Source organism: Magallana gigas, chromosome 4 (assembly GCF_963853765.1).
Source record: "Magallana gigas chromosome 4, xbMagGiga1.1, whole genome shotgun sequence".
Lineage (NCBI taxonomy): Eukaryota > Metazoa > Mollusca > Bivalvia > Ostreida > Ostreidae > Magallana > Magallana gigas.
This window is the reverse complement of record NC_088856.1, coordinates 50678446-50704556: the sequence shown is the minus strand read 5'-3', so window position 1 is coordinate 50704556 and position 26111 is coordinate 50678446. Positions and strand designations below refer to the sequence as shown.

Below are 26111 nucleotides of genomic sequence, written 5' to 3'. Positions count from 1 at the left end.
TTAATTCTAAACCGCTGAGGGCATTTTAAATATAATGAAGTTCTATCTACATTAGTATCGATAAGTGTCCCATTCTACTTTAAAAATTTGCGAGTCAGCAATGAATCTTACATAGTTAGTATATGCACAACGCATTTTTTTTTTGGGAGGAAAATTGTCTCCCTTATTTCTTACAATAATATATTAAAGTACAAAATTAAAAGCATATTGCATTACTTCGTTAGAGAGATTGTAAAGCCAGCACGTAACATTGCACTCTCTCTCTCAGAGCAGAAAAGAAAAAAGAAAGTATAAACCAATAAAAATCTGTACCATTACATATTTTATTATTTAAATAAAAACATCAAAAAAATGACATGAAAATTTATAATACAAACCTCTCAGAGGGACATTATAAAGATGTTGAAATAAGTTCACCTTAACAATGACAATTATACTTCTACAGAGTAACATGTTAGTGGGTGTATAAACATTGCTTTAAACCTGTGAAAGCATGTTAATATGCATCTTTACAGCTACATTTTGAACAGCACGAGAGATCTCTTACACTATGCATGCCTTTTAAAAATGCAATTTATATTAAATGATAATAATGATAAAAAAAAATAATGATGATGAAATGGTCTAATAATCAAAATGTTTGTAAATATAATTTAAAAGTGTTGGTTTGATAATCTATTTTATCTAATTTCAAAGTATCAACATGTAGTTAAAATATACATGTAGTTCACACGTTTCATATTTCAGTTTGTTGTTATAATTAATGCAAACAAACATACAAGGAAAAAATTCTGTAAAAATTTAATACCTTGCAAATCTTTACAAGTATCTCACCCCCCCCCCCCCCCAAAAAAAACCTTGGCTTTAATTAACATCTCGCAAGAATACTTACGGCAGTAATTTAGCTATTCCTGTTTTTTCTTTAAATACCTTTTACTTCTAAAAATAATGAATGAAGTAAAATTTCATTTTATATATGAAATACTTATTAAAATTAATAACAAAGCACAGGATAAAAGGTCTTTTAAAACTTCACTACCTTAGGTAACAAACAAATGTTTGCCGCCTTATAGCTTGAGCTGCACCGAAAAATACTCTTTGATTGATGCAAATAAATATTGCCAACTCATGGTTGTTATTTCATTCATTTCAACAGTTTTAGATTTTAATTGCATTTTATAGAAATAAAAAATTATGAAAAATCACAGAGCACATTTTTTAAAGATGCAACGAAGATTTAAAGATGTTCTTTGAGAAAAACATACATGTAGTTTTCTTTTAAAGCATACTTTTAACCATTTCATGTCTTTCATCTAATTGAAGAGATCAAGTATCGCACGCGTATCACAAACCAAAACATTACAGAGTTATATATACATGAATTTTTACATATAAGTAACATGGCTGATACATAGACATGCAATTGATGATTTGAATTAATCATATTCTACATTGAACAAACTACTAAGTGATGGTAAGACATCTTGTAGACAACCAAACATTCAATATACATGTAGGTATACTGCAAAATGTTTGTCTATAGTATTGATATCACCAGGTTCAGACAATGATGTACCTGGATGTACATAAGTACACAGCTATAGAGTACACAGTACACTGCTATGGAGTAGGAATGAGACTAAGTACATGTATTAATACTATGGCATGCATCACAACACCAACACACATCACTGTGGTCTATTGCAACCGTCAGTCACCCTTCCCCAAAGGGGAGCAACTTGTTGTCTATTGTTGCCATGGTGACAGTAACCATGACAACATTTTGTCACATGACCTTGGTTCCATGACACTCAAACTGTTTTTGAAAGATGAGTATGGAGTTCTATTTAGACAAGTTCCTTATTGCAGTTCACATGTTGGAGTTGTCTTGATGCCGCATGTCCAGGCTTTGATTGGATTGACAATCTGAGGAGCTCTGATTCATGTAGTCCTTAGAGCCAGGGTATTCAGGGGGCATCATGGGTCCTGAGCCTGGCATATGCATGCCGTGGTGCATGTTATACCTTTGGTGACCAGGCATGGACAGTTGGGACATGTAGTTGGGGTCCATTCCTGGCATCAGGTAGGGTTGGGGTATAGGGAAGGGGTAAGGTGCAAAAGGGAATCCCATCATTGGCATAGAGGGCATTCCTGGCATAGAGGGCATGGACATGTTACTACTTGTTGGAGCTAGAGAGGAGGAAACAGAAGATGTCCCTGCATCTTGTGTACTGGTGATAGGACTAGAGTAGGGCATGGAGCCCATCCCAGACATGGGGGGATAGCCCCCACCCTGAGGGTACATCAGCTGGTTCTGAAATAGGAATGGGACATGAGACGGACCCATTCCTCCAGGTATTGGATATGGCGGCAGGTTAGAATTGTTTCCCATATGAGATGGCATTGAAGAGACTCCCATGTGGTTTGACATATTTGAACCTCCTCCCATGTAATTTGAACCACTGTTCATGTGGTTGGAACTACCACCCATCTGGTTGGACATATTGGAACCGTAATCCAACTGGGACCTCATATTTCCATCCATTTGATTCGACATATCAGGACCACTCTCCATCTGGTGTAACATATTGGAATTTTCACCCATCTGCTGCGACATATTTGAATTTCCACTTGACTGATGCGACATATTTGAATTGCCACTCATCTCGTGCGATAAATTTGAATTGCCACTCATATGGTGTGACATATTTGAATTGTTATTCAACTGGCTGGACATACTTGAATTACTATCCATATGATTCAACATACTTGAACTTCCACCCATCGGATTTGAGTCACTACTTATCTGGTTTGATGTATTAGAACTGTAATTAATCAAATTCGAAATATCGTCCATTTGTGATGTTGTAAAGGTATCAAGCTCTGTCTTTGAAGGATTTCTGTTGGGTGTACTTTTTCGGTAGAACAACTCCTCTTTGCTGACTGGGAGGTCAGGTTGGGAGTCCATGCTTTCCAAATTGTCACTGACTTTGTCTATCTGTTCATCCGTCGCAGAATCACTGCCCACTTTTGCATTTCCAGTTTGTCTGATGTCACCAAACATGTCCGACTTTCCAAACTGCGATGCCAGGGAAGCACTAGAGTCTGTTCGAGATATCGCAGGTTTGATTGGATTGTCCTGGCTGGAGTTGGAACTCGATATTGCGGGCTTGATCGGAGCGTCCTGCCCATAGAGAGACGCAAGAATATCACTGGCGTCCTGGTCCTTGGATGAGGAGGAACTGGACTGAGATTCACCCTGAGAATCAGAGGCTTCTTCTGAGGAGGCAAGTAAATCCGCAGTCGTCAGGGCTGAAATATTACCAAAACCCGAATGAAAACAAAATAATGTACTGTAGTTTCATCAATATTTGTTGAATACTAATTTTTAAAGACTTTGTTAATGAGTTGAAACTAAAAATGAAATTTTTATTGAAAACACAAAATCTCATACCATTTTGAATTGGTAGGAGAAAAAACTACAGATAAACATATCCTGTGACTTTAAACTGTACGTCGTGAATAATGATTGATGACAGTGCTATATGACTAACCTGATGATGTGGATGAGTTGGTTGCTGAGGTAACAGGAGAGGAGCTTGAAGCAACAGCTGTGGTCGACCCAGACAGAGGAAACTTGGCTCGCACTGCAAAGATCTTGCCTGAGTTTGTTCGGATGTAGACTCCTTTGGGAGTTTTGATGATGAAGATCTGCTGTCCAGCGGGAATCTTGTTTGTGCTGGTTCCTGCTGTGGACTGTGTACTGGTGGCTGTACCAGGTAACATGATATCTGAAAAAATAATCCAACAGATATTCAGAGTCCTGAACATGCTTGGATATAAAGTGGGGGTTACACCACCCCTGGAAAATTCAAATTTATCAAATTCATGTTGTTGAATTACAGGTTACCAAAAATAAGCATTGAAACCACCCCATCCCCACAATCAAAGTTTTCTATGGCCTTTGCCAATGTCCTCAGGGCCAGTATGTAGGTCTATAATACATAGAGTATGCATGCAGGCTTGCCAGGCTAGGTATCCATTAACAGTCTGAATTGTACACTTCCATAATCTAAAATTATTGTTATTTTAATAAATTAATCATTAAATACCTGTAGTAGTGAGAACTTTATGAACGGACACCCCGGGTTTGTTTTTGCTAATGATTGGTAGATTTCGGTTCTCTCCCCTGCCAACACCCTTGGGCTGCATGGGTACTGGGGTGGTGATCATTGGCTTCACACTGGCCACAGGGCGAGAGGTGTAGGTAGTGGACGGCCTGCAACAAACAAAGCGATAAACAGAGATGTTTGAGACAGAAAACAGAATTTTGTGACATTTTAAATTGATTACTATTTTGAAAGTTAAAGATAACAAATAGGATAATCACTAGAATCATAGAGATCTCTGCTGAGACATACCAAATTGGCTGTGAGGGTGGAGACACAATCTTAATCTGTCGAGCGTTTCCTTCCTGTCCCTTGGGGTAGAAAGCTGCGTATGAGGGTCTTGAGTACGAGACATTCAGCCGTTTCTCCATCACGTAACTCTGCTGAGCAAGTCTTTTCTCCTTCTTTGTCAATCTTAGTTCTTTCTTATCTATCAGCAAGGACTCATGTTCAAAGGGTTTCTACAATTTATTCATGTAATTAAAAAAACAAATTAATACATGTGTATCTTTATTTGATGCCAATTTATCTTGATCAAGAAAGATCAACATTGACAAGATGGTGACAGTTAACATGAATAGAAAATAATCCTTACCGTCGTAAGCCAATGTCCCTCAGTTTGCAGAAGTTTGTTCATGATGGGGTCTTCATAATCTTCCTGACTAAAGTCAGCATACTCAGGTTCTTTGTCCTAAGAAAAAGAATTTAACTCTGATGAACAACATACGGAAGCTTTATATCCATAACAATTCATAGCAATCAAAAGATACATGTACATCCATAAATCAAGAATCATATAATATTGATATTTACTATTTTGATTTAAATTGGAAATAGCTATAAACCTTATGTTGTAAATAAATCTGACAATTTAACTCTATAAATAACCTAACAGACCTCTTGAATTCTATATATAACCTTAAGTTAGTGACCTCTTGATTTCTATATATAACCTTAGTGACCTCTTTAATTTTATAAATAACCTTTAGTTAGTGACCTCTTTAATTCTATAAATAACCTTCCTGATGTCTTTAATTCTAATTTTTTTAATGTAACCCTGTATTGTCATTTCTTAAAGTAAAAGCAACTTTTTTTTCCTAAATCCATTACATAAATAAACCCTGATGCTCTGCACTAGCTATAAATAGTGTCTACTGACCTCATAATGAAGTAGACTGTCCACCTGTCTCTTCGTCAGGTGATTTTGTATCTGCATCTCGTCAATGACACGATCTAGATAAACAGATATTAAAAACAGCTTATTAATACAATTACTGTAAATAGGTCATAAAAATATCTACCAATGGAAAAATAAATGTATCATCCTCTTTTAAGGTGCTATGGGACATCTGTCAATATTGATGTGGATAAAAGTGCATTATTACTGAAATACTTTCAGTTTAGAATTTTCAAATTTTACAATATTTAACCCAAAAATAGCTTTTAAAAATATTTGGCGAGGTAAAGTTTGTAAAACTCGCGGCGGGATTCTAATTCATAATTAGATTTATAGTAAACCCCCTGACCCACTGCGCTACACTGTTAGGTGACAATAATGGGAAAGAAATTACTTATATAACCATACATTATTTTATTGTTTATTTCGATAAACAATCCTTCACAACATGGAAGTGTCCCATACAACTTTAAAAATTACAAAATATAAGAGTTTAAACTTAAGTTTGTCCCCTCCCACTGCCTATTTTTACACTGATTTCGTAAAGAGAAAAAGGTTTCTATATGAAGACCCTAGATTTAATAACCCCCATCTCTGCCTCCATCATTTGAACCACTCACTTGACATTCCCTGCTTGGACACCTGGCGATCGTAAATCTTCTTCTCCATGCTGTTGTCGGTCACCAAGCGGTAGATGTAACTTGGCTTGACCTGTCCAAACCGGAAAACCCGACAAATTGCCTGACAGTCGTGGCAGGGATTCCACGAGGCATCAAGGACGACAACACGGTTGGCTCCTACCAGGTTGATCCCTAGTGACCCAGCTCTGTCAGAGAGAAAATACATTATATTGCAGGAATTTGAATTGCCTCCATTATCGTGCTGGAATAAATAACAAAGTGTGGATAAAACTTCTTTTATAAATAGTAGTAATATTTTAGCAGATTTCATGTGCACCTATTTTTTTTTTTATTTCTTACATTCTGCAGATATACAATGCATAATTATGATGCTTTAAATATAATAATTCAGAAGTGCAAATTTTATTTTAGAGAGAGATTAAAATTTTATTAGATATTCTTTCCTAGATATCCCAAGAATCATGGTAAAGAATATATTATCAACTTATCAGGTAAAAAGAAAATGTAATAAATCAAAATTGTTAGTCCCTGGTTCTTTATTATACCTGGTTTAATAAAACCTTGAACCGTGACTGGTATTACCTGGTAGAGAGAAGGAAGAGCCATGATTTGGTATTTTCGGGTGAGTTGAACTGATTGATCAGTTTTTCCCGTTCCTGTGCTGATGTACTCCCATCCAGTCCTAGGATATAACCAAAGCAAGCAGGACATAAGTATAATGGTCCATGAACAAGATATATGTAAGCCAATGCTCACTAGTAATACCCCTGCTCTGATGTGCTTATCAAAATAAGCAAAGTCAACATTTAACAGGAAGTTGAAGTTGGTTTCGTACAAAAAAAGATCCCATCATATTTACTAAAAAAAGAGTGTGCTAAAATTTCAGGCATCTGCAATGATTAGTTCCTGAGAAAAAACGTGACAGAAATTTGTTATGGACAGACAGGCACACAACGGTAAAACAGTATACCCCCCTCTCCTTCGAAGCAGGGGTTGAAAAATAATCATTATTTTAGTGAAAATGTATTTAATCCCCATTGCAAAAAATTTAATTCTGGTATTCCCTACTTCACAAGATATCAAAAGCTGCTGAGATTCTCTATAGAGTCAATCTTATTAAAATTAGACATATTAATCCTCCTCTTTTCAATATGCTATGCAAGATCTAACAATCTGTAATGGGACACGACACATGCAGATCTATATATGAAGTCAGAGGTTCCCTCCAACCTCACTGGTAAAATCACACTCAACATATTTTAAAGGTAAATACACCAAATTTAAGACCTTAATTCTTGGTTCCCAGAACATAATTTGTATATGAAGGGATATGGACTGAATTTTGTACAGTTCATAGAAATCCCAGAAATCTGTTCAGGGTTCCTAAAAATAAACCTATAATGAAGTACTTGTAACGTTGCACTCACTGAAGTAGCTCTGATTTTTGCACCAGTTCTCATTCATGTCTGGACGTGGGACTTTCCGCTTGGACAGAAACTCCTCAAGGAGATCCAAAGTAAACAAGCTCTGGCTGTAAGAAAGAGTTCCAACATCTATTAGACTAGGTACTTCTTATTTCCATGACAATACAATAAACTTACAAACTGGGAAACAAACCTTTATTGATATATGTATATGCATTTATCAGTAAACTCTTTTCCTACTTTTCACTTAGATATAAGACTTTTTAAGCACATACTTCAAGTTTAAAAGCTTGGCAATTTCAGTTAGCCTCTTAAGCTTTTATTGTGTCTGCAGATAAATGAAGTTATTTGGTATACCTACCTGAAGACCAGAATTTTGTCGCCAATGGCCAGAGATTCCTCCAAGACTTTGAATAAGATGGCCATCTTTCCTCCACTCTCCAGAAGTCCACTGGTGTATTCTTTAAGTAGGTCACTGACCTAAAGAGTAGCAAAATGGTGTCGTCACATTCAATCGAGTTACAAAAACCAATTTCCCTGTAGTTAGGTTTATGAGGCACTTTGCGGCTTTAAATTGATGTTGAGATTTATGCATGAGACAGCTGATTGCTGAATAAAGGAAAAATTGAACCTGTATTCAAGGGTCACCTTGTCAGAGCACTTCTGTGAATTTTCATATACAAATGGACCACAATATGGTGCTTAAATTCCTAGCATAAAACAATCATAGAATTCTATACATGTATTTATGGGATTAAATTACCCATCTGTATCTAATTCTTAAGAAGAATGGACAGAGAGACAAAGCCCACATTCTTAAAAATGAAAAACAAAATTCACGGTAAAAAGGAAGTTACCTAATTACTCATACTGGGTAGAAAGGAAGTAAATTACCCATTCGTAGCTGATTTCCTGCCCACGTTCGTACGGGGGGTAGTACTGGTCGACGGGCTGGGGGCTCTTCTGGGGCTTCTTCTTGACACACCTCTTCTTTTTGGTTCCCGTTCCATTATCCGTCTCAATGTCAAGGTCATTGTCATCAGTGATGCTTTTCTTCTTTTGGATCAGATTGTACAAAATATCAGGATGGTTCCATATCTGTACAGAGACATAATGCAGTCAGAATCACTTGAAAACTTTTTAGAGATTTTCTTACTAAATGATCCTTGATTTGCATATCACATTGCTTTGTTTAAGAAATTTTAAACCTTCTTGATTAATATGCCAACTAAAATGGTGAAAGCACAATAACATCATTGTACATGTAGTTTTGAAAGGATATTTCTGCAGCTTTAATTACCACTAATTGTTGTAATAATTTAAAAACAAAATTCTACCTTGCAGCACACAGCGAAGGCCTTGAGGGGATTGGTGTTCGCCCATGACCCGAGATTCTGGATCTGTAGGGAGTTCATGAACTCTCTGTACAGAGTTCGCTGGATTGGGGACATGCGCACCAAGAAAATGAATTCCTGTTTGGGCGGCAGAGCCTGCTGAAGAACAGTGTGACCTCGTCTGGAAAAGAAGAACTTCACCATTACAGATTTAATACTGTCAATGTATACTTAGTCTTAATACTGTCAATTAAGAATGCTTCTGATTGTTGATCATTTGAATAATGTTTTCTTGTTTCATGATTAGTATTTTTTCACCCATGTGGTTGGATTTTATCAGAAAATAACCACACTTTATTTTTCAAAAATTGTTCGTAAATAATTCAGATTGCAGATACAAACCATTCTAAAACAAATTTCGTTCATAATGTCAGAATGAGGATAAATACAGAACACTTTCAATCTTTTTATTAAGATGTTTATCATGGGAACCAGTTGTAAATAGGTTTGCAAGTCTGAATTTTATCCGTAATTGTTTTCATATATTTCATAGTCTAGTAACTATGCAAACTATTAATATACATGTATATCTTTTCAGCTAAATTTACAAGTAAATACATGACTGTTCATTTATTTACAACAAGATCTTGTAACCTGAAACATTTGTATTTTGAATTGTACATAAAACTTCCTCTATCTGTTCAATTAAAACTTGGCAAACTGAATAAAAAAGTTTCATTTGTCACAAAAAATCTGAATATTTATACATGTAAAGGGACCTTCTCAAGCAGAAAATGATACTGTCAAGTATGTATAGTCAACCTAATAATATTGTTTTTTTAAATGCATTAATTTTTCAAATATACCGATATTTTCTTATATAAACACACAGAACAGCAAAATCCTTTATTTCTGTGCGACCTTTTTTAAACAGCCTTCTCAGGATTTAATCACGTGACCAACCCAGGACATGTCCCTTTGAACTATTTAACACTGCTGTTTATTTCTTCATAATATTCCCACTACTATTACCGTAAATACTGACCTTTGTACGAATCCCTCCAGTAAGCTGTGAAGTACGTGAGCCCGATATCTCATCAGCTTGACGTCAGAGGGCGTGCTGTCCTGACACTGGCCATTGGTGATTGGACGCTCGAACATGTTGCTGAACTCTGTCTTGGTGCCGAGGTAGTTGGGGCGAACAAAGTCCACCATGCACCAGTACTCCATCAGATTGTTCTGGAGGGGGTAACCAGTTAGAACCACACGCCGTCTGCAGCGAATACAATTAGTACAGCATTCAATGGGCAAACAGTCGTGAAATAATTTCCCTTTCTGTTATTTTGTAGTCAGTGCAATTTATTAGTAAAAGATGATTAGCAAAGGCAAATTGAAGTCTGCTTATGACAAGTTTTTACTAGATCTTCAGTTTGTATAATCATAGTTACATGTTATGTGTCCAATATAGACAAAAGCATTTGATACATTATTCAATAAATCAAAATCCTTGGTTTTTAAAGTAAGAGGTAAAATAAACACATTGAAAGAAGGTACACCAAAAATTATTAGGAAATAGTACTCAACAAAAATGGTTTAATAAAAGCTGAACAGATAGGGCAATGAAATATTGTTTTCACAGTCATTATAATTAACACCCACTGACAAATTTCCCTTCACAATCTTTGCGGCAAGGCTTAACTGTCTTCAGTTTAAATTGATTATATACCAATGTCTCAAAATATACAAAATTTGTAATAAATTTGTGCTCAAATATGCAAATGTCTATAGTTAGTTCGAGTAACAAGTTTCTAATTTTCTAATTTTGTAACCAGTTACTATCAGTCTGACGCAGTAATTATTTTAAATGGGTAAGAAATTGCCTTACCTAAAATTAAAACAGTTGGAGGTTTGCATTTATCTCAAGAATTACCACTTTGACATTTAAATACAAGTGAAAAATTTACAACTCTCACTGTTTGATGTTGAGGCCTCGTATACTATAGACTTGGGAAGATGTTTCAATGAGCTGACACTGACCTTGTTTTGATGTTCTTTAGGGACTGTGAGATTCCGGCCTGGCTGTTCTTGATGCGATGACCTTCATCACACACAATAAGGTCAGGGCCTGGGTTGATCAGGGCCTCATGTACACCTACAGACAGAAAAATACTGTTACAGAACTCAACCCACAAGCTTAAAACACTCTCATTAAATCAAGTCTCATTAAATCCATCCAATAGGGCCAAATGGCATTGCTGCAAATCTCCAAATTCATCTCTAACTTATACATGTAATTCGTGGTCCACTCACCAACTAGGAATTCATATTTGACCTAACCTCTAGAGATCAATGGCTGACCTGCCATGGACACTTACTAATAAATCCATGGTTCTCTTCTTACATACTAGAGATCCATGTTTCTCTTAAATCAATTTAACATGTTTGGTTGACTTACCCATTTGACATTAAATGGCTTCACAGCTTCTCATTACAAGATCCACTGTTCACTTACCCACGAGGAGTTCTTTGTTTTTGTCTTCTTCGTCTACATCAATCACCACAGGAGAAGCAGAAGGTTTTTTCGGTTTTTTGACCTTGACATCTGCCATGTGACCTTTGCGACTGGACAACAACCTGTACATCTCATACCCCATCAACAACACCCCTCCCTTAGTGTACCACTCTCCTGTAAACAGACCAATCAACAATTCTAGTAAATAAACCACACGGTTACATACCTCAATTTACAAGCATATTTCATGCAATTTCCTACAGTGATTTTGTGTAATTTCTCTTCAATAAATTGATTTTCTAGTATATGCATAACAGGACAAACATTGTTGTGTGAGGGGTACCCAATGGTGCCAAAAACTCTAATACTAGTAGATCTTTTCTTTCTATTTGATGAGGATATACTTAATAGTTCATCAATCCTTCAAACATCCAATAAAATGAGATTCTACAATAGCCTAAGTAAGGTCTACATGTATTTTAGATCAAATTTCTCCACTGACATTCAACCTACCTATAACTTTGGCCCTGGACCCTGTGGACTTGAAATTGTCATTGAGGAGAAACACGTTAAATGGGCGGGGAATCACATGATCTGTGCCCAGGTCACCAACCATCTCCTTCGTGGGGCACCACATGTTGAACTCTGCCATCCAGTTCTGTAATGTGTTGATGGGCACGATCAACAGAACAGTCCTAGCCTTGGCACACCGCAGGAACACGTCCACAAAGGAGATCATCTGGATGGTTTTACCCACCCCCATGCTGTGGGCCAGGATACAGCCGAAGCCAGGGCTGTTGTGGAATCTGCTGAGGGACTCAATCAGATTGTCGTACAGGAATCGCACTCCACCGATCTACGAAAAGAAAACAATTTACGATTATAGTCATGAAAAAATCCAACCTATTTTCAAAATCTACCTTGATCATTTTAAAAGTGTTTGATCTTACCTGATGTTTCTTGATATATCTTGCAATTTGTGGTGCTAGAAATATATCCGGTTCATCCGACGGATGGCCGATGTTAACCAGCACTCGACCAAAGTCGTCATGAGCGTTCAGAGCATCATTTATATGGTTTCCTGCGTTGTTTGGGTCTTCAGGATCTACATCGCTGTCTTCGTCCTTCGTCAGGAGAACGTCTTCTTCATCGCTACTCAGCTCAATGATGTCACTGTCTACAATATTCACCGAACATAAACTGAATACACAGGCACAGGAAGTGTTAATTATAAAATGCAAACAATTCTGTGGTTTTTTCAATCATCTTTTAATACCAAATAATCGTAGATTTCATTGATGAGTCGATCAATAAAATTAAATGATTACTGAAATGCGATTTCTTATAACATATTGTATTGACAGGGTCACAGGCTACAAATATATGTTTTCTTAAAACTGTCATTTTCACCTATTACCACGAAAATTGATGCCCAAAAATATTAATGAAACTACAGCATTATGATGATTCCACTCATCATTACATAATATGCTCTTCTTTAAAAAAAAATAAATGCTCCAGGATAAGACAATCCCTGATTATTGACATGTAATGTAAAGAGGAGAATATGTCCATGGAAATACTATTCAGCCTTTTTAATCACTGTCATAAATTTTAATCTTTCGGCGATTCATATCAAATTGCAAATATCGGTATTGAAATTATGGACCTACACTACTTCAACTGGTCAAGCAACAAGAAAAAATAAGAATTTAGACTTTCTAAATCATGTATGTGTAAGTATAGTCAATTTACAACTAGAGATTTAAGTACTTTTAAGTAGTAAACCAACAACCAGAAAGATTGATTCTGATTATTTTCCAGCTGTGTGTGAATTTGCTACAGCTAATATAGATTTTATACAGCAACCATATTACTCCTTAGCAAACATATAGGAGTTCTTTGTAAATATAACATGTACAATTATATAAATCTACAGAAAATTTTAAAAACATTCACTTTTTTTCACACTTCAGGTGATAAAGCTATAACAAAGTTTTTGTACAGTGCACATTTTTTTCCTGTCAAAAACCTTGTTCATTCCGTTATACAATTATATTTTCCGTGTACCCCCTGAAGTTAATAAGATGCATACCTTCTGATATAATTCCTGAACATCCGCTGTCCTCGTAATGCTTTATATTTTCAGATACAATTCCTGACCGTTCTAAGTTGTTGATAAGGTTTATACTTTCAGATAAATTTTCTGAACACCCAATGTCGTCCAAATGTTTTACATTTTCAGATCTACTTCCTGAACACCCAATGCTGCTGCTGATATTTTCAGATTTATTTCTTGAATACCCAAAGTTGTTGATATGGTTTAAATTTTCAGACATATTTTCTGTATACCAAAGGCCTTCCATATGGTTCCTATTTTCAGAAATGTTTCCTGAACACAAAATGTTGTTCACATAATTCATATTTTCAGATTTATTTCCTGAACACTCAATGTTGTTCATGTGGTTCATACCTGCAAATTCATTTAGTATATTTTCTGAACTCCTAATGTTGTTGATATTGTTCATATCTTCATGTTCATGAACATGCATATTCTCTGAACAACAAATGCTGTTGATTTGGTTCATACGTTCATGTTCATGTACATGTTCATTCTCTGAATGCCAAATATTGCTGATTTGGTTCATACCTACATGTTCATGTAGATGTTTATTTTCTGAACACCCAATAGTGTTGATGTGGTTCAAACCTTCATGTTCATGTAGATGTTTACTTTCTGAATGCCAAATATTGCTGATTTTGTTCAAGCCTTCAGATTCATGTACATGAATACTTCCTGCACACCCATTGGTGTTGATTCTGTTCATACCTTCATATACAAGCATATTCCCTGGACACCCAATATCGTTGACGTGGTTCAAACCTTCATGTTCATGTAGATGTTTATTCTCTGAACACCCAATATCATTGATGTGGTTCATACCTTTTGATTTCCTTCTGGGCCGTCCCTCATCACTGCTGTCCAAGTAAATGACATTACTGCTCTTGTCCTCATCATCCACTGGAAGAAAATTGGAGGCCAACATGCAAAATTCTATTATGACTAAAGGAAGTTTTTGATGAACTTATATTTATTACTGTTATTTTATCAATACTTTTGTTCCAAAGACTTTCTGCACTGAATGAGTTATATTACTTATTTTGTAATTCTGAAACTGTCAATCCCAAAATTTTATCCAAAGGTTAACCATTTATCTACCTATGGGTGAGTTGTGAATCCTGATATCTGCTATGTTGCTAAACATATGTTTAAGACTTGAGTTGTGCACTTAGACTTGAGTTGTTGGGTACTTACTCTGTAACAAGGACTTGAGTTGCGAGTCATTCTCCTCTTTCTCTGCTCCTCTAGAGCTTTCTGTACCTCTAGAATTCTCTGCCGACACTCCGCCTCTTCCTGCTGTGCGTTCAGTGTCTGTTTGTCAAGGTCATTCTCCTTGATGATGTCCCTAGAGATTGTCAACAGTGACAATTAGTCAGGCAAATAATGGCTTTTCATATTATTATTTATATTATATTGACTTATATAGCGCAAAATATACATGTAGTTTCTATGCGCTGTACACTTTGTTAATAAAAGGGATGTGCTAATAAATGCTATGTTAGAGATACTTTAAAAAAATTGCGACATATCATCAACTATGACAGTTATTCAGGCAAATAAGGGCCTTACATATCATCAACTTGAACAGTCAATCAGATAGTATAATTATATTAAAATTTTCTTCTTTCATACATGTTAGCCTAAACAGATCTTGCTACACTTGCTATGATACATTATTGTACACACTTCAAACAGAATTTACCTGTATAAATATTTTTATATGAAATGATCATACTGTACTGGGGTAGGGATAACTAGGGTACGAACAACATGTATTCATAAACACACAAAATGACTGTACCTGATGTTTCGACGGAGAGTGACTGGTTTAGCATTCTTGGATTTTTTCTTCTTGCCTTTCTCTCCCCCTCCTCTTTTCCGCTTCCTCTTTCTGCCTGTCTGCTGTGCGGGGGCGTTGCTGGAGTTTTCATCATCTGCCTGTGTCAGCTCCTCTATGGCCTTGACCTTTGGTGGTTTGGGGTCATTCTCCGTCTTGACCTGTGGTAGTTCATCTGTGTCCATAGTATAGGAACCTGACAATTTATCCATAATTTATCAATACTGTTCATTCACCTGTAACTTGACATTTCATGATTACCTCGTCTATAATTTTACTCTTTTTTTTAACTGTACACTGAAAGCTGTTAAGCATAAATTTATATTAATTCATGACCCACAATCCTCTCCTGTCTTATTATAGAAGATTCCCAAAGTATTTGTTTTTATTTGCATCAAAATCTTTTGTATTAACCTAAGTCACATTATAACTAAATAGATATGAAAATTTAAATATGAATTCAATAAAGCCATAAATAAAATAGTGAAGCAGTTCAAAAACATGTTTTCTGGGTATGAATTACAGGATATGGAGTGTAATATAAATTTAACTTTCATTCGTTATTTCAAAATTAATGAAAAAGAGCATACTTTTACTTTCTTCATCCATTTCTTCTTCATTTTCACTTTGTTCACTATCCTGGGATTCTTCATCTAGATGAGAAAGAAAATCAGGTCCTCAGAGTACTATAAACAACACAATCACACGTTCTTCTCGTTATGATAATTAATGAAAACAATATACATTATAATACCGTTAAAAATAATCAATTGTTTAACAGATCCCCTGAAAATATCATTATCTTTAAGCAATAACAGGGTCTTTGATCAAAAATATATGACTTGACTTTTAGTTGACTACTTAGAAAAAATACTGACATTAAAAATCTTGGAAACACGCTTGACAGAAATTCAACAGATCAATGGAACAAATTAACTTACATTTCTGCTGTGTTCACGTCAGTCAGCTCTGACAGAAATTAATATACTGGTACATGTAATATTGAGTGCAAATAATTTAGAAATAATCATAATGATACTTAATAAAATGTTAGTAGTAGTTGGGGCTATATGGACCGTGGCTATCGGTCTGGATAGCTCAGTGGTAGAGCTCCTGACTAGAGTTGCAGGGGTCCTGGGTTTGATTCCCGGTCCAGCCATATGTTTTCAGTGTATTTATATACTCATTCCTCCTTTCCTATTACATTTGGTGCCGTGACCTGCCCCTGGAACTGACAGGTTAACTCCTGCCAGGGGAAGAACCTGGGGTGATCTTCGAGGGCGAAGATCATTTAAGGGGTGAGGAATGTACCGTAGTAGTTGGGGCTATATGGACCGTGGCTATCGGTCTGGATAGCTCAGTGGTAGAGCTCCTGACTAGAGTTGCAGGGGTCCTGGGTTTGATTCCCGGTCCAGCCATATGTTTTCAGTGTATTTATATACTCATTCCTCCTTTCCTATTACATTTGGTGCCGTGACCTGCCCCTGGAACTGACAGGTTAACTCCTGCCAGGGGAAGAACCTGGGGTGATCTTCGAGGGCGAAGATCATTTAAGGGGTGAGGAATGTACCGTAGTAGTTGGGGCTATATGGAAGTGGATATCTGCCTGGATAGCTCAGTGGTAGAGCTCCTGACTAGAGTTGCAGGGGTCCTGGGTTTGATTCCCAGTCCAGCCATATATTTTCAGTGTATTTATATACTCATTCCTCCTTTCCTATTAAAAAAATTTAGTGACTGTACAGAGGGTAAACTTTATGAAAATAATAAATCCCTCTGCATAATTAAAATTACCTGACCATAATGTAGAGTTTTGGTTCTTATCTTTGAATACATGTAGGTCAAAATATGTGTTTTGACACTTCCCCTTCCCTGTATCTTTTGCCATGTGAATTTATGTGAATAATGTTTATAACATGATTATAATTAGATTACATATATGTGATCTAATAGAGTTGAATCGTATATTTAGGTTTGGTAGAAAATCACTTGTTATTTATGCATTATTGTTATAAATTGTTACCGTGATTACAGAACAGAGGAAATTAGAAATCATATTATGTTATACGTTTACAGCCTATGTGTTTGTTTTTTAAAGGCTATCTATGTACTTACGGGGTTGTAATATCATTATCTATTTGTATCTTTATCCTCTTGTTTCTGTAGTTCCTCTTTATTGAGTATTTCACTTGTTTTTCTTGCACATGTATGCATTTCTGTTTTGCTTTTCCGAAGTTGACCTCTACTTCCGGGTCAAACTTCCTATTTTAGAGTTCACCCTCATAAATATTCATACCCGGTGAATTCCATTGAAATTGACATCGTAAGTAAACAAAATTGTATTTTTATATTGATACTTGATATGTTGAATGAAAAGTAGTGTTTTAAAAGTTTAACTTTAATTGTTTGTGATTTTTATTCATAGAACTATGTTATTTGGGATGTATTCCGTTTACTGTTAACAAAATCTGTCTTTAGTAGACGAATTTTAGAAGTGATAAGGTTTAACGGATATGAACGGGGTATATATATAGCGCGAATCCGTTAATTTTCGTTAGTCTGCAATTTTGGGGGTTTTAAGATGTAAGTAATTTATTTTATTAGAAATTTAATTGGGTTTAAGAGATTAGGTTTTGATCACATATTTCCATAATTTGGAAATCAGATCAATTAATTTAAAGTTAATTAGTGGATTATAATTAATTAAGGTCATATTTTCAGATTAATATCTGAATCAGATCTTATAAACTTCTTTTGTGGGAATTTTTATCAGTGTTTAAATCAGGATAGGTAATTTTAGTTAGGCCTAAGTCACATATTCAGAATTTTTCTGAATCAGACTATTTAAGCATTTATGAGGCTATTTCAGTGAATAAAAAGGGCAGGAATTTAATTAATGTTGTTTTGAGGAGGCTATTTATTTTCTGTCTTGTAAGAAATAGTTGGTGTATCAATAAATTGTGAAACTTTACAGCAGACTCTTTATTTCATTTACTTATATTTGGGGTTGGGTACTTGCCAGTAAAAGTACCTGGTGTCAGAAGAACAAATCAAACCAAAGTGTAGCGTTAGCACGTTACAATATTTTATTACAATACCGGTAAATATAAATCCTCTTAATCCATAAAAAAAGATCCAAAAATTGTGACTTTTTATCAAAAAACTATTAATTAAATCGACTAAACTAAAATGCCATTACAACTGACGGTGTAATTCAGTGGAGAAAATTCGAACTACAAATACCTCACTATTTAACCAAGTTCCTTTCATATTTGTTCGTTAAGCTCGAAGAGGGTAGTAAATCTTACTCTGAAATCTTGTACTGAACAATATTTACCGCGATCAACAAAGTGTTTATCTTACAAGTTTAACTTGAACATCCGTAAACATCCCTTATAAACAAACAAACTTTAACTCTTTGCATAAAAGAGCTCGGGATGAGTTCAATGGCGCCAAATTCAAAATCTACTCTTTTTATGATTTGTAAAAAAAATAATTGTGATATGAAAATATGAATGAAGACTGTAGCTAAATAAGCTATATAGAAAATATAAAGCATACAATCTACAAAATACTGTACACTAAATGAGGCCGTGTTCCACATTACCTATCAGGTGATGGCTTTAATTTATAGACTTTACTATAAAAAGCTCAAATTTTTAAGATAGTTAAACCAGCATAAAGTACAAAAGTACAAATCCACTATCTAAAACAAAGTTGACTTTGAGCCCTGAAAATGGATGGCGCTATAGATCGTCGCACCTGTAATATACAGAGCTGCCGCCGCAATGTGAGCACTCAGGGTGTAAGTGGCGACGAACTCGCCGGTAAGAGGGCTGTCACGGTGTGCTAAGAATTACATGCGGAAGCGGGCGTGAGACCGGGTGGAGCCGCCGCTAGTGCAGATCTTGAACTTAATGGTCAGTCGGTCCCTAGAGATAGGATAAACTCTGTTTCTTTCTCATAAATTATCTTTCATCTCTATATCAGCGTCAAATTGTCTAATTCTGTGTCCTTGAGATTGTTTTCATTTCTTTCTTTCTTTCCAAAATTTGTGAAAATTAAATTTTTACTGCGACATTTCGATGTTTTTATGAATGCCATTGATAGAATTATTTTACGCTGTATGTTAACTACTGTCTTAATAATAAATTTGATAATAAAAGGTGCTTAAAGTTGTCTTTTTCTTTAATTATCCTCATCACTCAGCCAGCATGAAGCAATGTACATGTAGTGTTCATTATGTGTACACATGTTTTATCAGTTGACAATCCGGGTATAGAACACTAGAGACTACAGGAGGATACTCAAGAGGTTAAGGTTTAAAGAGCCGGTTAAATTTTTTGGAGCAGGTGCCATTTGATGATTACATTTATATCTTTGTTTTGCCCCCCTTCGAAGAAGGGAGGGCATATTTTGCTGCTGTCTGTCGGTCGGTCGGTCGGTCCACCAACAGTTTCCGTTCATTTTCTTCGCAGAGGATGAACATATTGAAATGAAATTTGGTATACAGGTTTATGATAGTATCTAGGTCAAGTTTGATTTTATGTATGATAGAGCAATTTTCGACATTTTCGGCCCTTGGATTTAGAAAAATTCCAGTTATTTGAAGTTTACGTTCATTTTTTTGTGTGGATGTTTCCAAGGGAGGGGGGCATAAGTGTTTTACAAACATCTCTTGTTATTACTGGTCTTTACTTCATTGAACTTGCATGGATAATGTGTTTCATAATGCTGATACCCAGGACAGGCTTTAATGCTGAATCTAAGCCATAGGTTTCAGATGCTGGATGAGGTTAAGTTTTTTGAAACAGGTCACATGTTTAATAGATAGTAGTACTATTTCAAACTTGCATAGTTGATATAACTATAATACAAATGAATCGCAGAGGTAGCTTCAGATGTAGAGCCTGATCTCCATTATAAAGGATGCTAAAAAATACATCTTAGTTACTACTGGTCCTAACTTCACCAAACTTGCATGGACATGGTGCGTCTAATAATACTGATGCACCTGACAGGCTTGAATGCTGAATATGAGCCATTGGTTTTGGATGCTTGAGAAGGTTAAGGTTTTGAGAGCTGGTGCTTTTGGAGCAGGTGCTCTCTGATGATTATATCTTAGTTATTACTGGTCCTAACTTCACCAAACTTGCATGGATGGTGCGTCTAATGATACTGATGCACCTGGCAGGCTTGAATGCTGAATCTAAGCCATAGGTTTTGGATGCTGGTTGGGATTAAGTTTTATGGAACAGGTCACATATTTTAAAGATAATAGTTTGCATAGTTTATTTAACTATAATATTTATAAATGAATTACAGATGTAGCTTTAGATGCAGGGCTGTACACACCCTATCTAATTGGTTTGAGATTTATTTTGTCTGAATATATTTCTGAATAACTTAGTCAAATATTTTTGTAAACACTTAAGCTATTTTTTAATTCTCAAACCTGTAATTTCTGAAAGGCTATGTATATATAAAAGATATGTGATAATGACAGGGATATACATATAAAAAAAATGGTCCTGAGTATAGAAATTCTAAATCTGCAAACAAAGAGTAAAATGGTTTGCAAGAAAAAAATACCAATCGCGGATCCATCAATTTTTCCTAGGGGAGGGGGCTTCGATGAATAATTTAATTTGTTTGCCGCCAGGAGAATCTAAGACCTTTTTTTTTTTTTAACTATTCGGTTTTTACAGAGAGGGGTGTCTTGATCCCTGACCCCCTTCCCCATATAAAATGGCCATTTGGATTTATAAAATTAATTTATGTAAAATTGAGTGAGTCAGTAAATACATTGTCAAATGGAATAAATTGGGACTACGGGGGTTGATTTAAAAGTAATGTGCCACAGATGCAATAAATAGATTTTTTTGGCGTAAAGCAACAAAAGTTCGCACACCGGCGACGTATGTAGGCATTTCCAATGTATATTGTAAAAATAACTTGTATGGATATGAGATATCATATAATATTAAGTACAAAAAAAAGAGAATTAATTTTTAATTTCTGTAAAAAGACTCTTTATTTATCTATTCTAGCCACCTTAATAATTCAAACCACGCTTTTTAGGCCTATCCCCTTCTTACTTATCTTCGGAACACCTTTGTACTTCTCCTCCACAGAGAGTTAACGGGTGGTCTGTTACTTGCAACGCAGACGACATTTGGGAGGAAGAACTGGAAATTCAGCTAGGTACAGGCTAAATTTTTCTCTTTCCCAATATATTCCATTTAACATGTTTAACGCATTTGCTTTGTTGTTGGTTGAATTCAACAATGATGAATATTTAATCTTTAATAATACAAGCTCTAAAGTCATATAAGCCACCCCTCCCCCGCCGTGTTTGCTACTTACATGCGTAGTAAAGTATAAATCTAGTAAATAATATCGTGGGGGGGGGGGGGGGGTGCTTTCAAAATACACCCCATTTGTCATTCTGTGCATTATCTAAACATGTCACGTGATTTTAAACAGGTAGCTACAGGACAATGGTACCAGGAAGAATAAACATGTGAAATGTCGCCATTTTGTACTCGGCAGGTTTGTTGTAATTCGTATCATATATTGACTTTACACTTGTTTTTAGATCTATATATTCAACATTGACATTTATGTCAGTGATTAAACTCTATTGTTTTTCTTTAAAATATTGTATAAAACTCTGTCAATCAAATGTTGCTGTAATATGAATCCACAAAAATCACATGATATTTTAGGTCACCTGAAAGAGTGGGGTGATCTATTGTTATCTAGTTTTTGTCCGTCGTCGTGTGTCAACCAGAGATAAATTTGTAAACGAGGTGTTTAAAAGCCCCATGGTAAAACGTATTTTGAGGGCACAGAAGGACAGGCCAATGAGAAATTCCAAAAAGTCTACTGGTGTGCATAGTATGATGACCAATTCTCGCCAAGGACCATTTCTTAACAGTGCATTGTTACGTCATTTTATCAACACAGAAAATTATATACAAAAAAATGATGTACCAATGCACTGGCAAGAAATAATTCTTGACGAGAATTTGTCACAAGCTAGTTTGAATTTAATAAACTGCTTAGAAAAGACAGTGTGCAAATCATAAACAAATAAGGGATAATTAAGTAACATGAGTAATAACCTTGGTATACCGTAGTCGCCCAGAACCATGAATTAAGTTCATATACAATAGATAATGCATGAATCCTCCATCCTTTATTTCCACCAAAGCTCAGATCAAGATAACTTCTCTCTATACATTCATACCTTCAGTACTTTTTCATGAATATACTTAGTCTAAATCTTGATTAGATTTTTTGTGCAGGACAGGCACGTAGCATCAGGGGGGAGGGGGGGGGGGGCTACACCCCCCCCCCCCCCCCCGCACTTTTTCTTGCAGCAATAAATTATTTAAAATTTACATATAAAAAAATTAATTATAATGGAGTTGGCCCCCCCACTTTTTTGGAAGTAAGTTATAATGGAGTGTCCCCCCCCCCCCACTTTTTTGGAAGTAAGTAAAAAATTGATATGAAGATAAGGAAATGAGGAGTGAAATTGAAGTTATGCCCCCCCCCCCCCCCCCCCCCCCCCACGGATTAGGAATTTCATGATTCGGAGGGAGAAGAATTTTAGTAGGGAAGAATTTTTTTTTTTTTTTGGAAGTATAGTTTAGCACCCCCGCCCATCCCAGAAAACGCTTCAGATATAGATACCAGTTAAAACCACTTTTCCAATCCTTATATAAACCTGCTAGTTTGTTAAGCAACTTATCCTCTTCACCAACCTCATGCTGGGTTATCGTAAAAATGGTTGAATTACCATTAATGATTGATCAGATGGTTACAATATACTTCGGTGACCGTTAAGGCCCAATGGGCATATTGTAAATGTTTTGAAAAATTGAAACAATTTTAACTTTTAGGAAGTTACATGTGATAGTAAAACTTAGTCAACAAAAAACACATATGAAAAAAGACATTACATTAATGCATACTAAGTTTGTTGGGCTTTTTTTTCAGAGTATATGACAAAAGTGCCATGACCATGGACCCTGAGAACAACCTTCAGGATGTGTTACGGTGTCATCTCTGTGAGACCCCGGGCCCCCCTATGTACTGTGTCATTTGTAACAAATATCTGTGTAAAGCTTGTGAGAAGGGCCATATCTCTGATCAATCCAAAGAACACAAAGTGGTGCCATTTAAAAAGAGAGGATATAGTCCAAAGTGTCAAAAACATCCCTCAAAAATATGTGAACATTACTGTGTGCAATGTGACATTCCTATTTGTGCAACATGTGCTTCCTCTGAAGAACACCATGACCATCAATTTATTGAAATAACTAAAACCATGGACAACAAGAAAGAAATCATTCAAAAAAATTTACAGGAACTAGAAACAACCATTTATCTTAAATATCAAGAGATTGCGTCCATTATCACAGACCAGAAAACTGCTCTGAATGAAAACTCCCAGAAATTAACAACAGAAATCGACAAACATGGAGAAGACTTGCACAGAGAAATAAACACCATTATCAGAAACATGAAATCTAACGTGGAGGAAACGGACACCAAACACCTGGCTGTCTTAGACAAACACGAAGATGAAATCAAAAACACCATTTCTGAAATCACACAGACCATTACTGAACTGAAGACTTTACTGGACTCCAGTGATGTCAGCCGTGTCTCTGCCTACAAATCCAGGAATGATGAATTCAGAAGATTGCCTCCTAAACTCACAGTGTCCTTACCAAGTTTTACCCCTCAGAAGATCAACAAAGAACAGCTTTATCAACAGTTTGGTGCTCTGTCAGCGTCATCTATCAAAACAGAAGAACATGGCTACACCATTGAATCTCCCAGTGCTGAGTTCTCTCCCCCGGACAGATCGCTCATTGATGTACCACGGATCATCACACAGATAAACACCTATGAGTATGGAGTATTAAATCCATTAGACAGTGTGTCGTGTCTGAGTGATGAGGAGATGTGGACGTGTGGTTATAATGACAACATCATGAGACTCTACAACCTCAGTGGGGAACTAGTGAAGTCAGTCCAAACCAAGTCAGGGAACTATCCATGGGACATAGCAGTGACAAGGAGTGGGGATCTAGTTTATACTGATTACAAAGATAGAACTGTGAACATAGTTAAGAATAAAAAGATAAAGACAGTGATCAGACTACGGGGGTGGAGACCTTTCAATGTCTGTAGTACCTCCTCTGGTGACCTCCTGGTTGTCATGGTCAGTGATGGTGATAAACGAACAAAAGTTGTGTGTTACTCTGGCTCCACAGAGAAACAAAGTATTCAGTACGACGACAAAGGACAACCTCTCTATTCATATGATGGCATTAAATGCATCAGTAAGAACAGGAACCTAGATATCTGTGCGTCAGACTGTGGAGCCGATGCAGTAGTGGTGGTCAATCAGGCCGGGAAACTCCGGTTTACCTACACTGGTCCTCCCTCTACTACCAAGGGATCATTTAGTCCATTCGGCATCACAACAGACAGCCAGGGTCGCATCCTGACAGCAGACGGTGACAACCACTATATCCACATCCTGGATCAGGACGGACAGTTCCTCCACTACATTGACAACTGTGATTTAGAGATTCCACGGGGTTTATGTGTGGACACCAGAGACAACCTCTTTGTGGCTGAGTGGGACACAGGTAAAGTGAAGAAAATACAATACATGTAAGATGTGCTATATATTTTACTACTGTAGTACTTTAATGTGTCTATAGATTACATACACTGGTGTAAATAAAACTTTGTATAAATATATTTCATTTAAATAAAAAAAAAATATAATCTCGTACAGGCATAATATATAACACACTGTTTAGTTTTATATCTATACATTAGAGTGTATGTGTACATGTGTTATACATTAGAGTGTATGTGTACATGTGTTATACATTAGAGTGTATGTGTACATGTGTTACATTGTCAATTGAGTATATATACATGAATTGTTTGTCAACGAACTGATTATGTGTGAAACATGTAAACAATTATACACAATATACCAGTTTTTAAGTAGTGAATTTTTTAATGCATTTGGTGTCAACAAATTGATTTTTCATGGTTTTAACTTTATATGTGCATGAACTTTATGAATGAAACATGTTTTTATTTGAAAGGATTTACACATGTAAAAAATTGTAATACTAGATATGGAGACCTGTAATTTTATTAGATGAATATTTTAATACAATAAATGATTAATAAATAAACTGTATGGTGAAGTTTGTTGATTTTATATGTGTGGATTCAATATATGGTCTAGGATTACAAAGTAGCTCGATGAACTTGTTTTAATATAAATAATTAAAATATATTAAAGGATTTTTTTCTTAAACTATGGTATTTGCCATTTGTGATAGTGAGTTAGTTTTCATATCATGAAGAAATTTTCAATCAAAAACTATTTAACTTGACCTTAATCTCAGATTCCTCATGATCAGGAGGTATTTTGTGCTTGAAAACAATATTTGAGTAGTTCAGATAAAAATTCTGAGGATTAGAATATTTTTGAGTAAAATTGTTTTTTCCGAACAATGTAAACATGGTGATACATGTATTTAAGATAAAATTAGAAAGTACTGAAAGATATGTGTTTATTATATGAATTTAAAAAAATGAAATAAATGATGCATAAATAAATAACACACTTGTGTGTGGTTATATTTTACTCCATGTCACAGAAACATGAAGTATAATCTTAGACTTGGGGTCCAATTTAAAACATGATGATTTGAAATTTTTTATATTGAGGCATTTTTATTAGCTCTTTTTTTATGTGATTTCAATAATTCAAGCACTAATTGCAACTCAAGGCTAAGATAGCCTTGATCATAATCTGGCCAAAGATATCTGAAAAAAAAATAGAG

The 26111-nt window shown here is 35.7% G+C and overlaps 2 protein-coding genes across 2 annotated transcripts in view; one reads left to right on the top strand and one right to left on the bottom strand.

Annotated features, from left to right (window-relative positions):
• Positions 1 to 25347, top strand: part of LOC109619460 (tripartite motif-containing protein 3) — a 34935-nt gene extending 9588 nt beyond the window's left edge. Inside the window, exons 2-4 of the mRNA XM_066082792.1 lie at positions 21396 to 21417; positions 21700 to 21765; positions 23221 to 25347. Of these exons, the coding sequence (XP_065938864.1) occupies positions 23240 to 24916 (1677 nt within the window). The 5' untranslated portion in view covers positions 21396 to 21417; positions 21700 to 21765; positions 23221 to 23239 and the 3' untranslated portion in view covers positions 24917 to 25347. The remainder of the gene's footprint in view (positions 1 to 21395; positions 21418 to 21699; positions 21766 to 23220) is intronic.
• On the bottom strand, positions 302 to 18622 carry LOC105333757 (helicase ARIP4). The gene is given in 23 exon segments (XM_066082794.1): positions 302 to 3312; positions 3555 to 3791; positions 4113 to 4279; positions 4422 to 4630; positions 4765 to 4860; positions 5329 to 5402; positions 5967 to 6172; positions 6570 to 6669; positions 7415 to 7518; positions 7773 to 7891; positions 8306 to 8509; positions 8749 to 8926; positions 9791 to 10018; positions 10783 to 10897; positions 11258 to 11431; positions 11771 to 12113; positions 12208 to 12434; positions 13353 to 14205; positions 14208 to 14279; positions 14574 to 14724; positions 15181 to 15412; positions 15807 to 16930; positions 18457 to 18622. Coding segments are annotated over 22 exon segments (5550 nt in total). The 5' UTR covers positions 15826 to 16930; positions 18457 to 18622; the 3' UTR covers positions 302 to 1870.
• Positions 25348 to 26111: the final 764 nt, after the last annotated feature.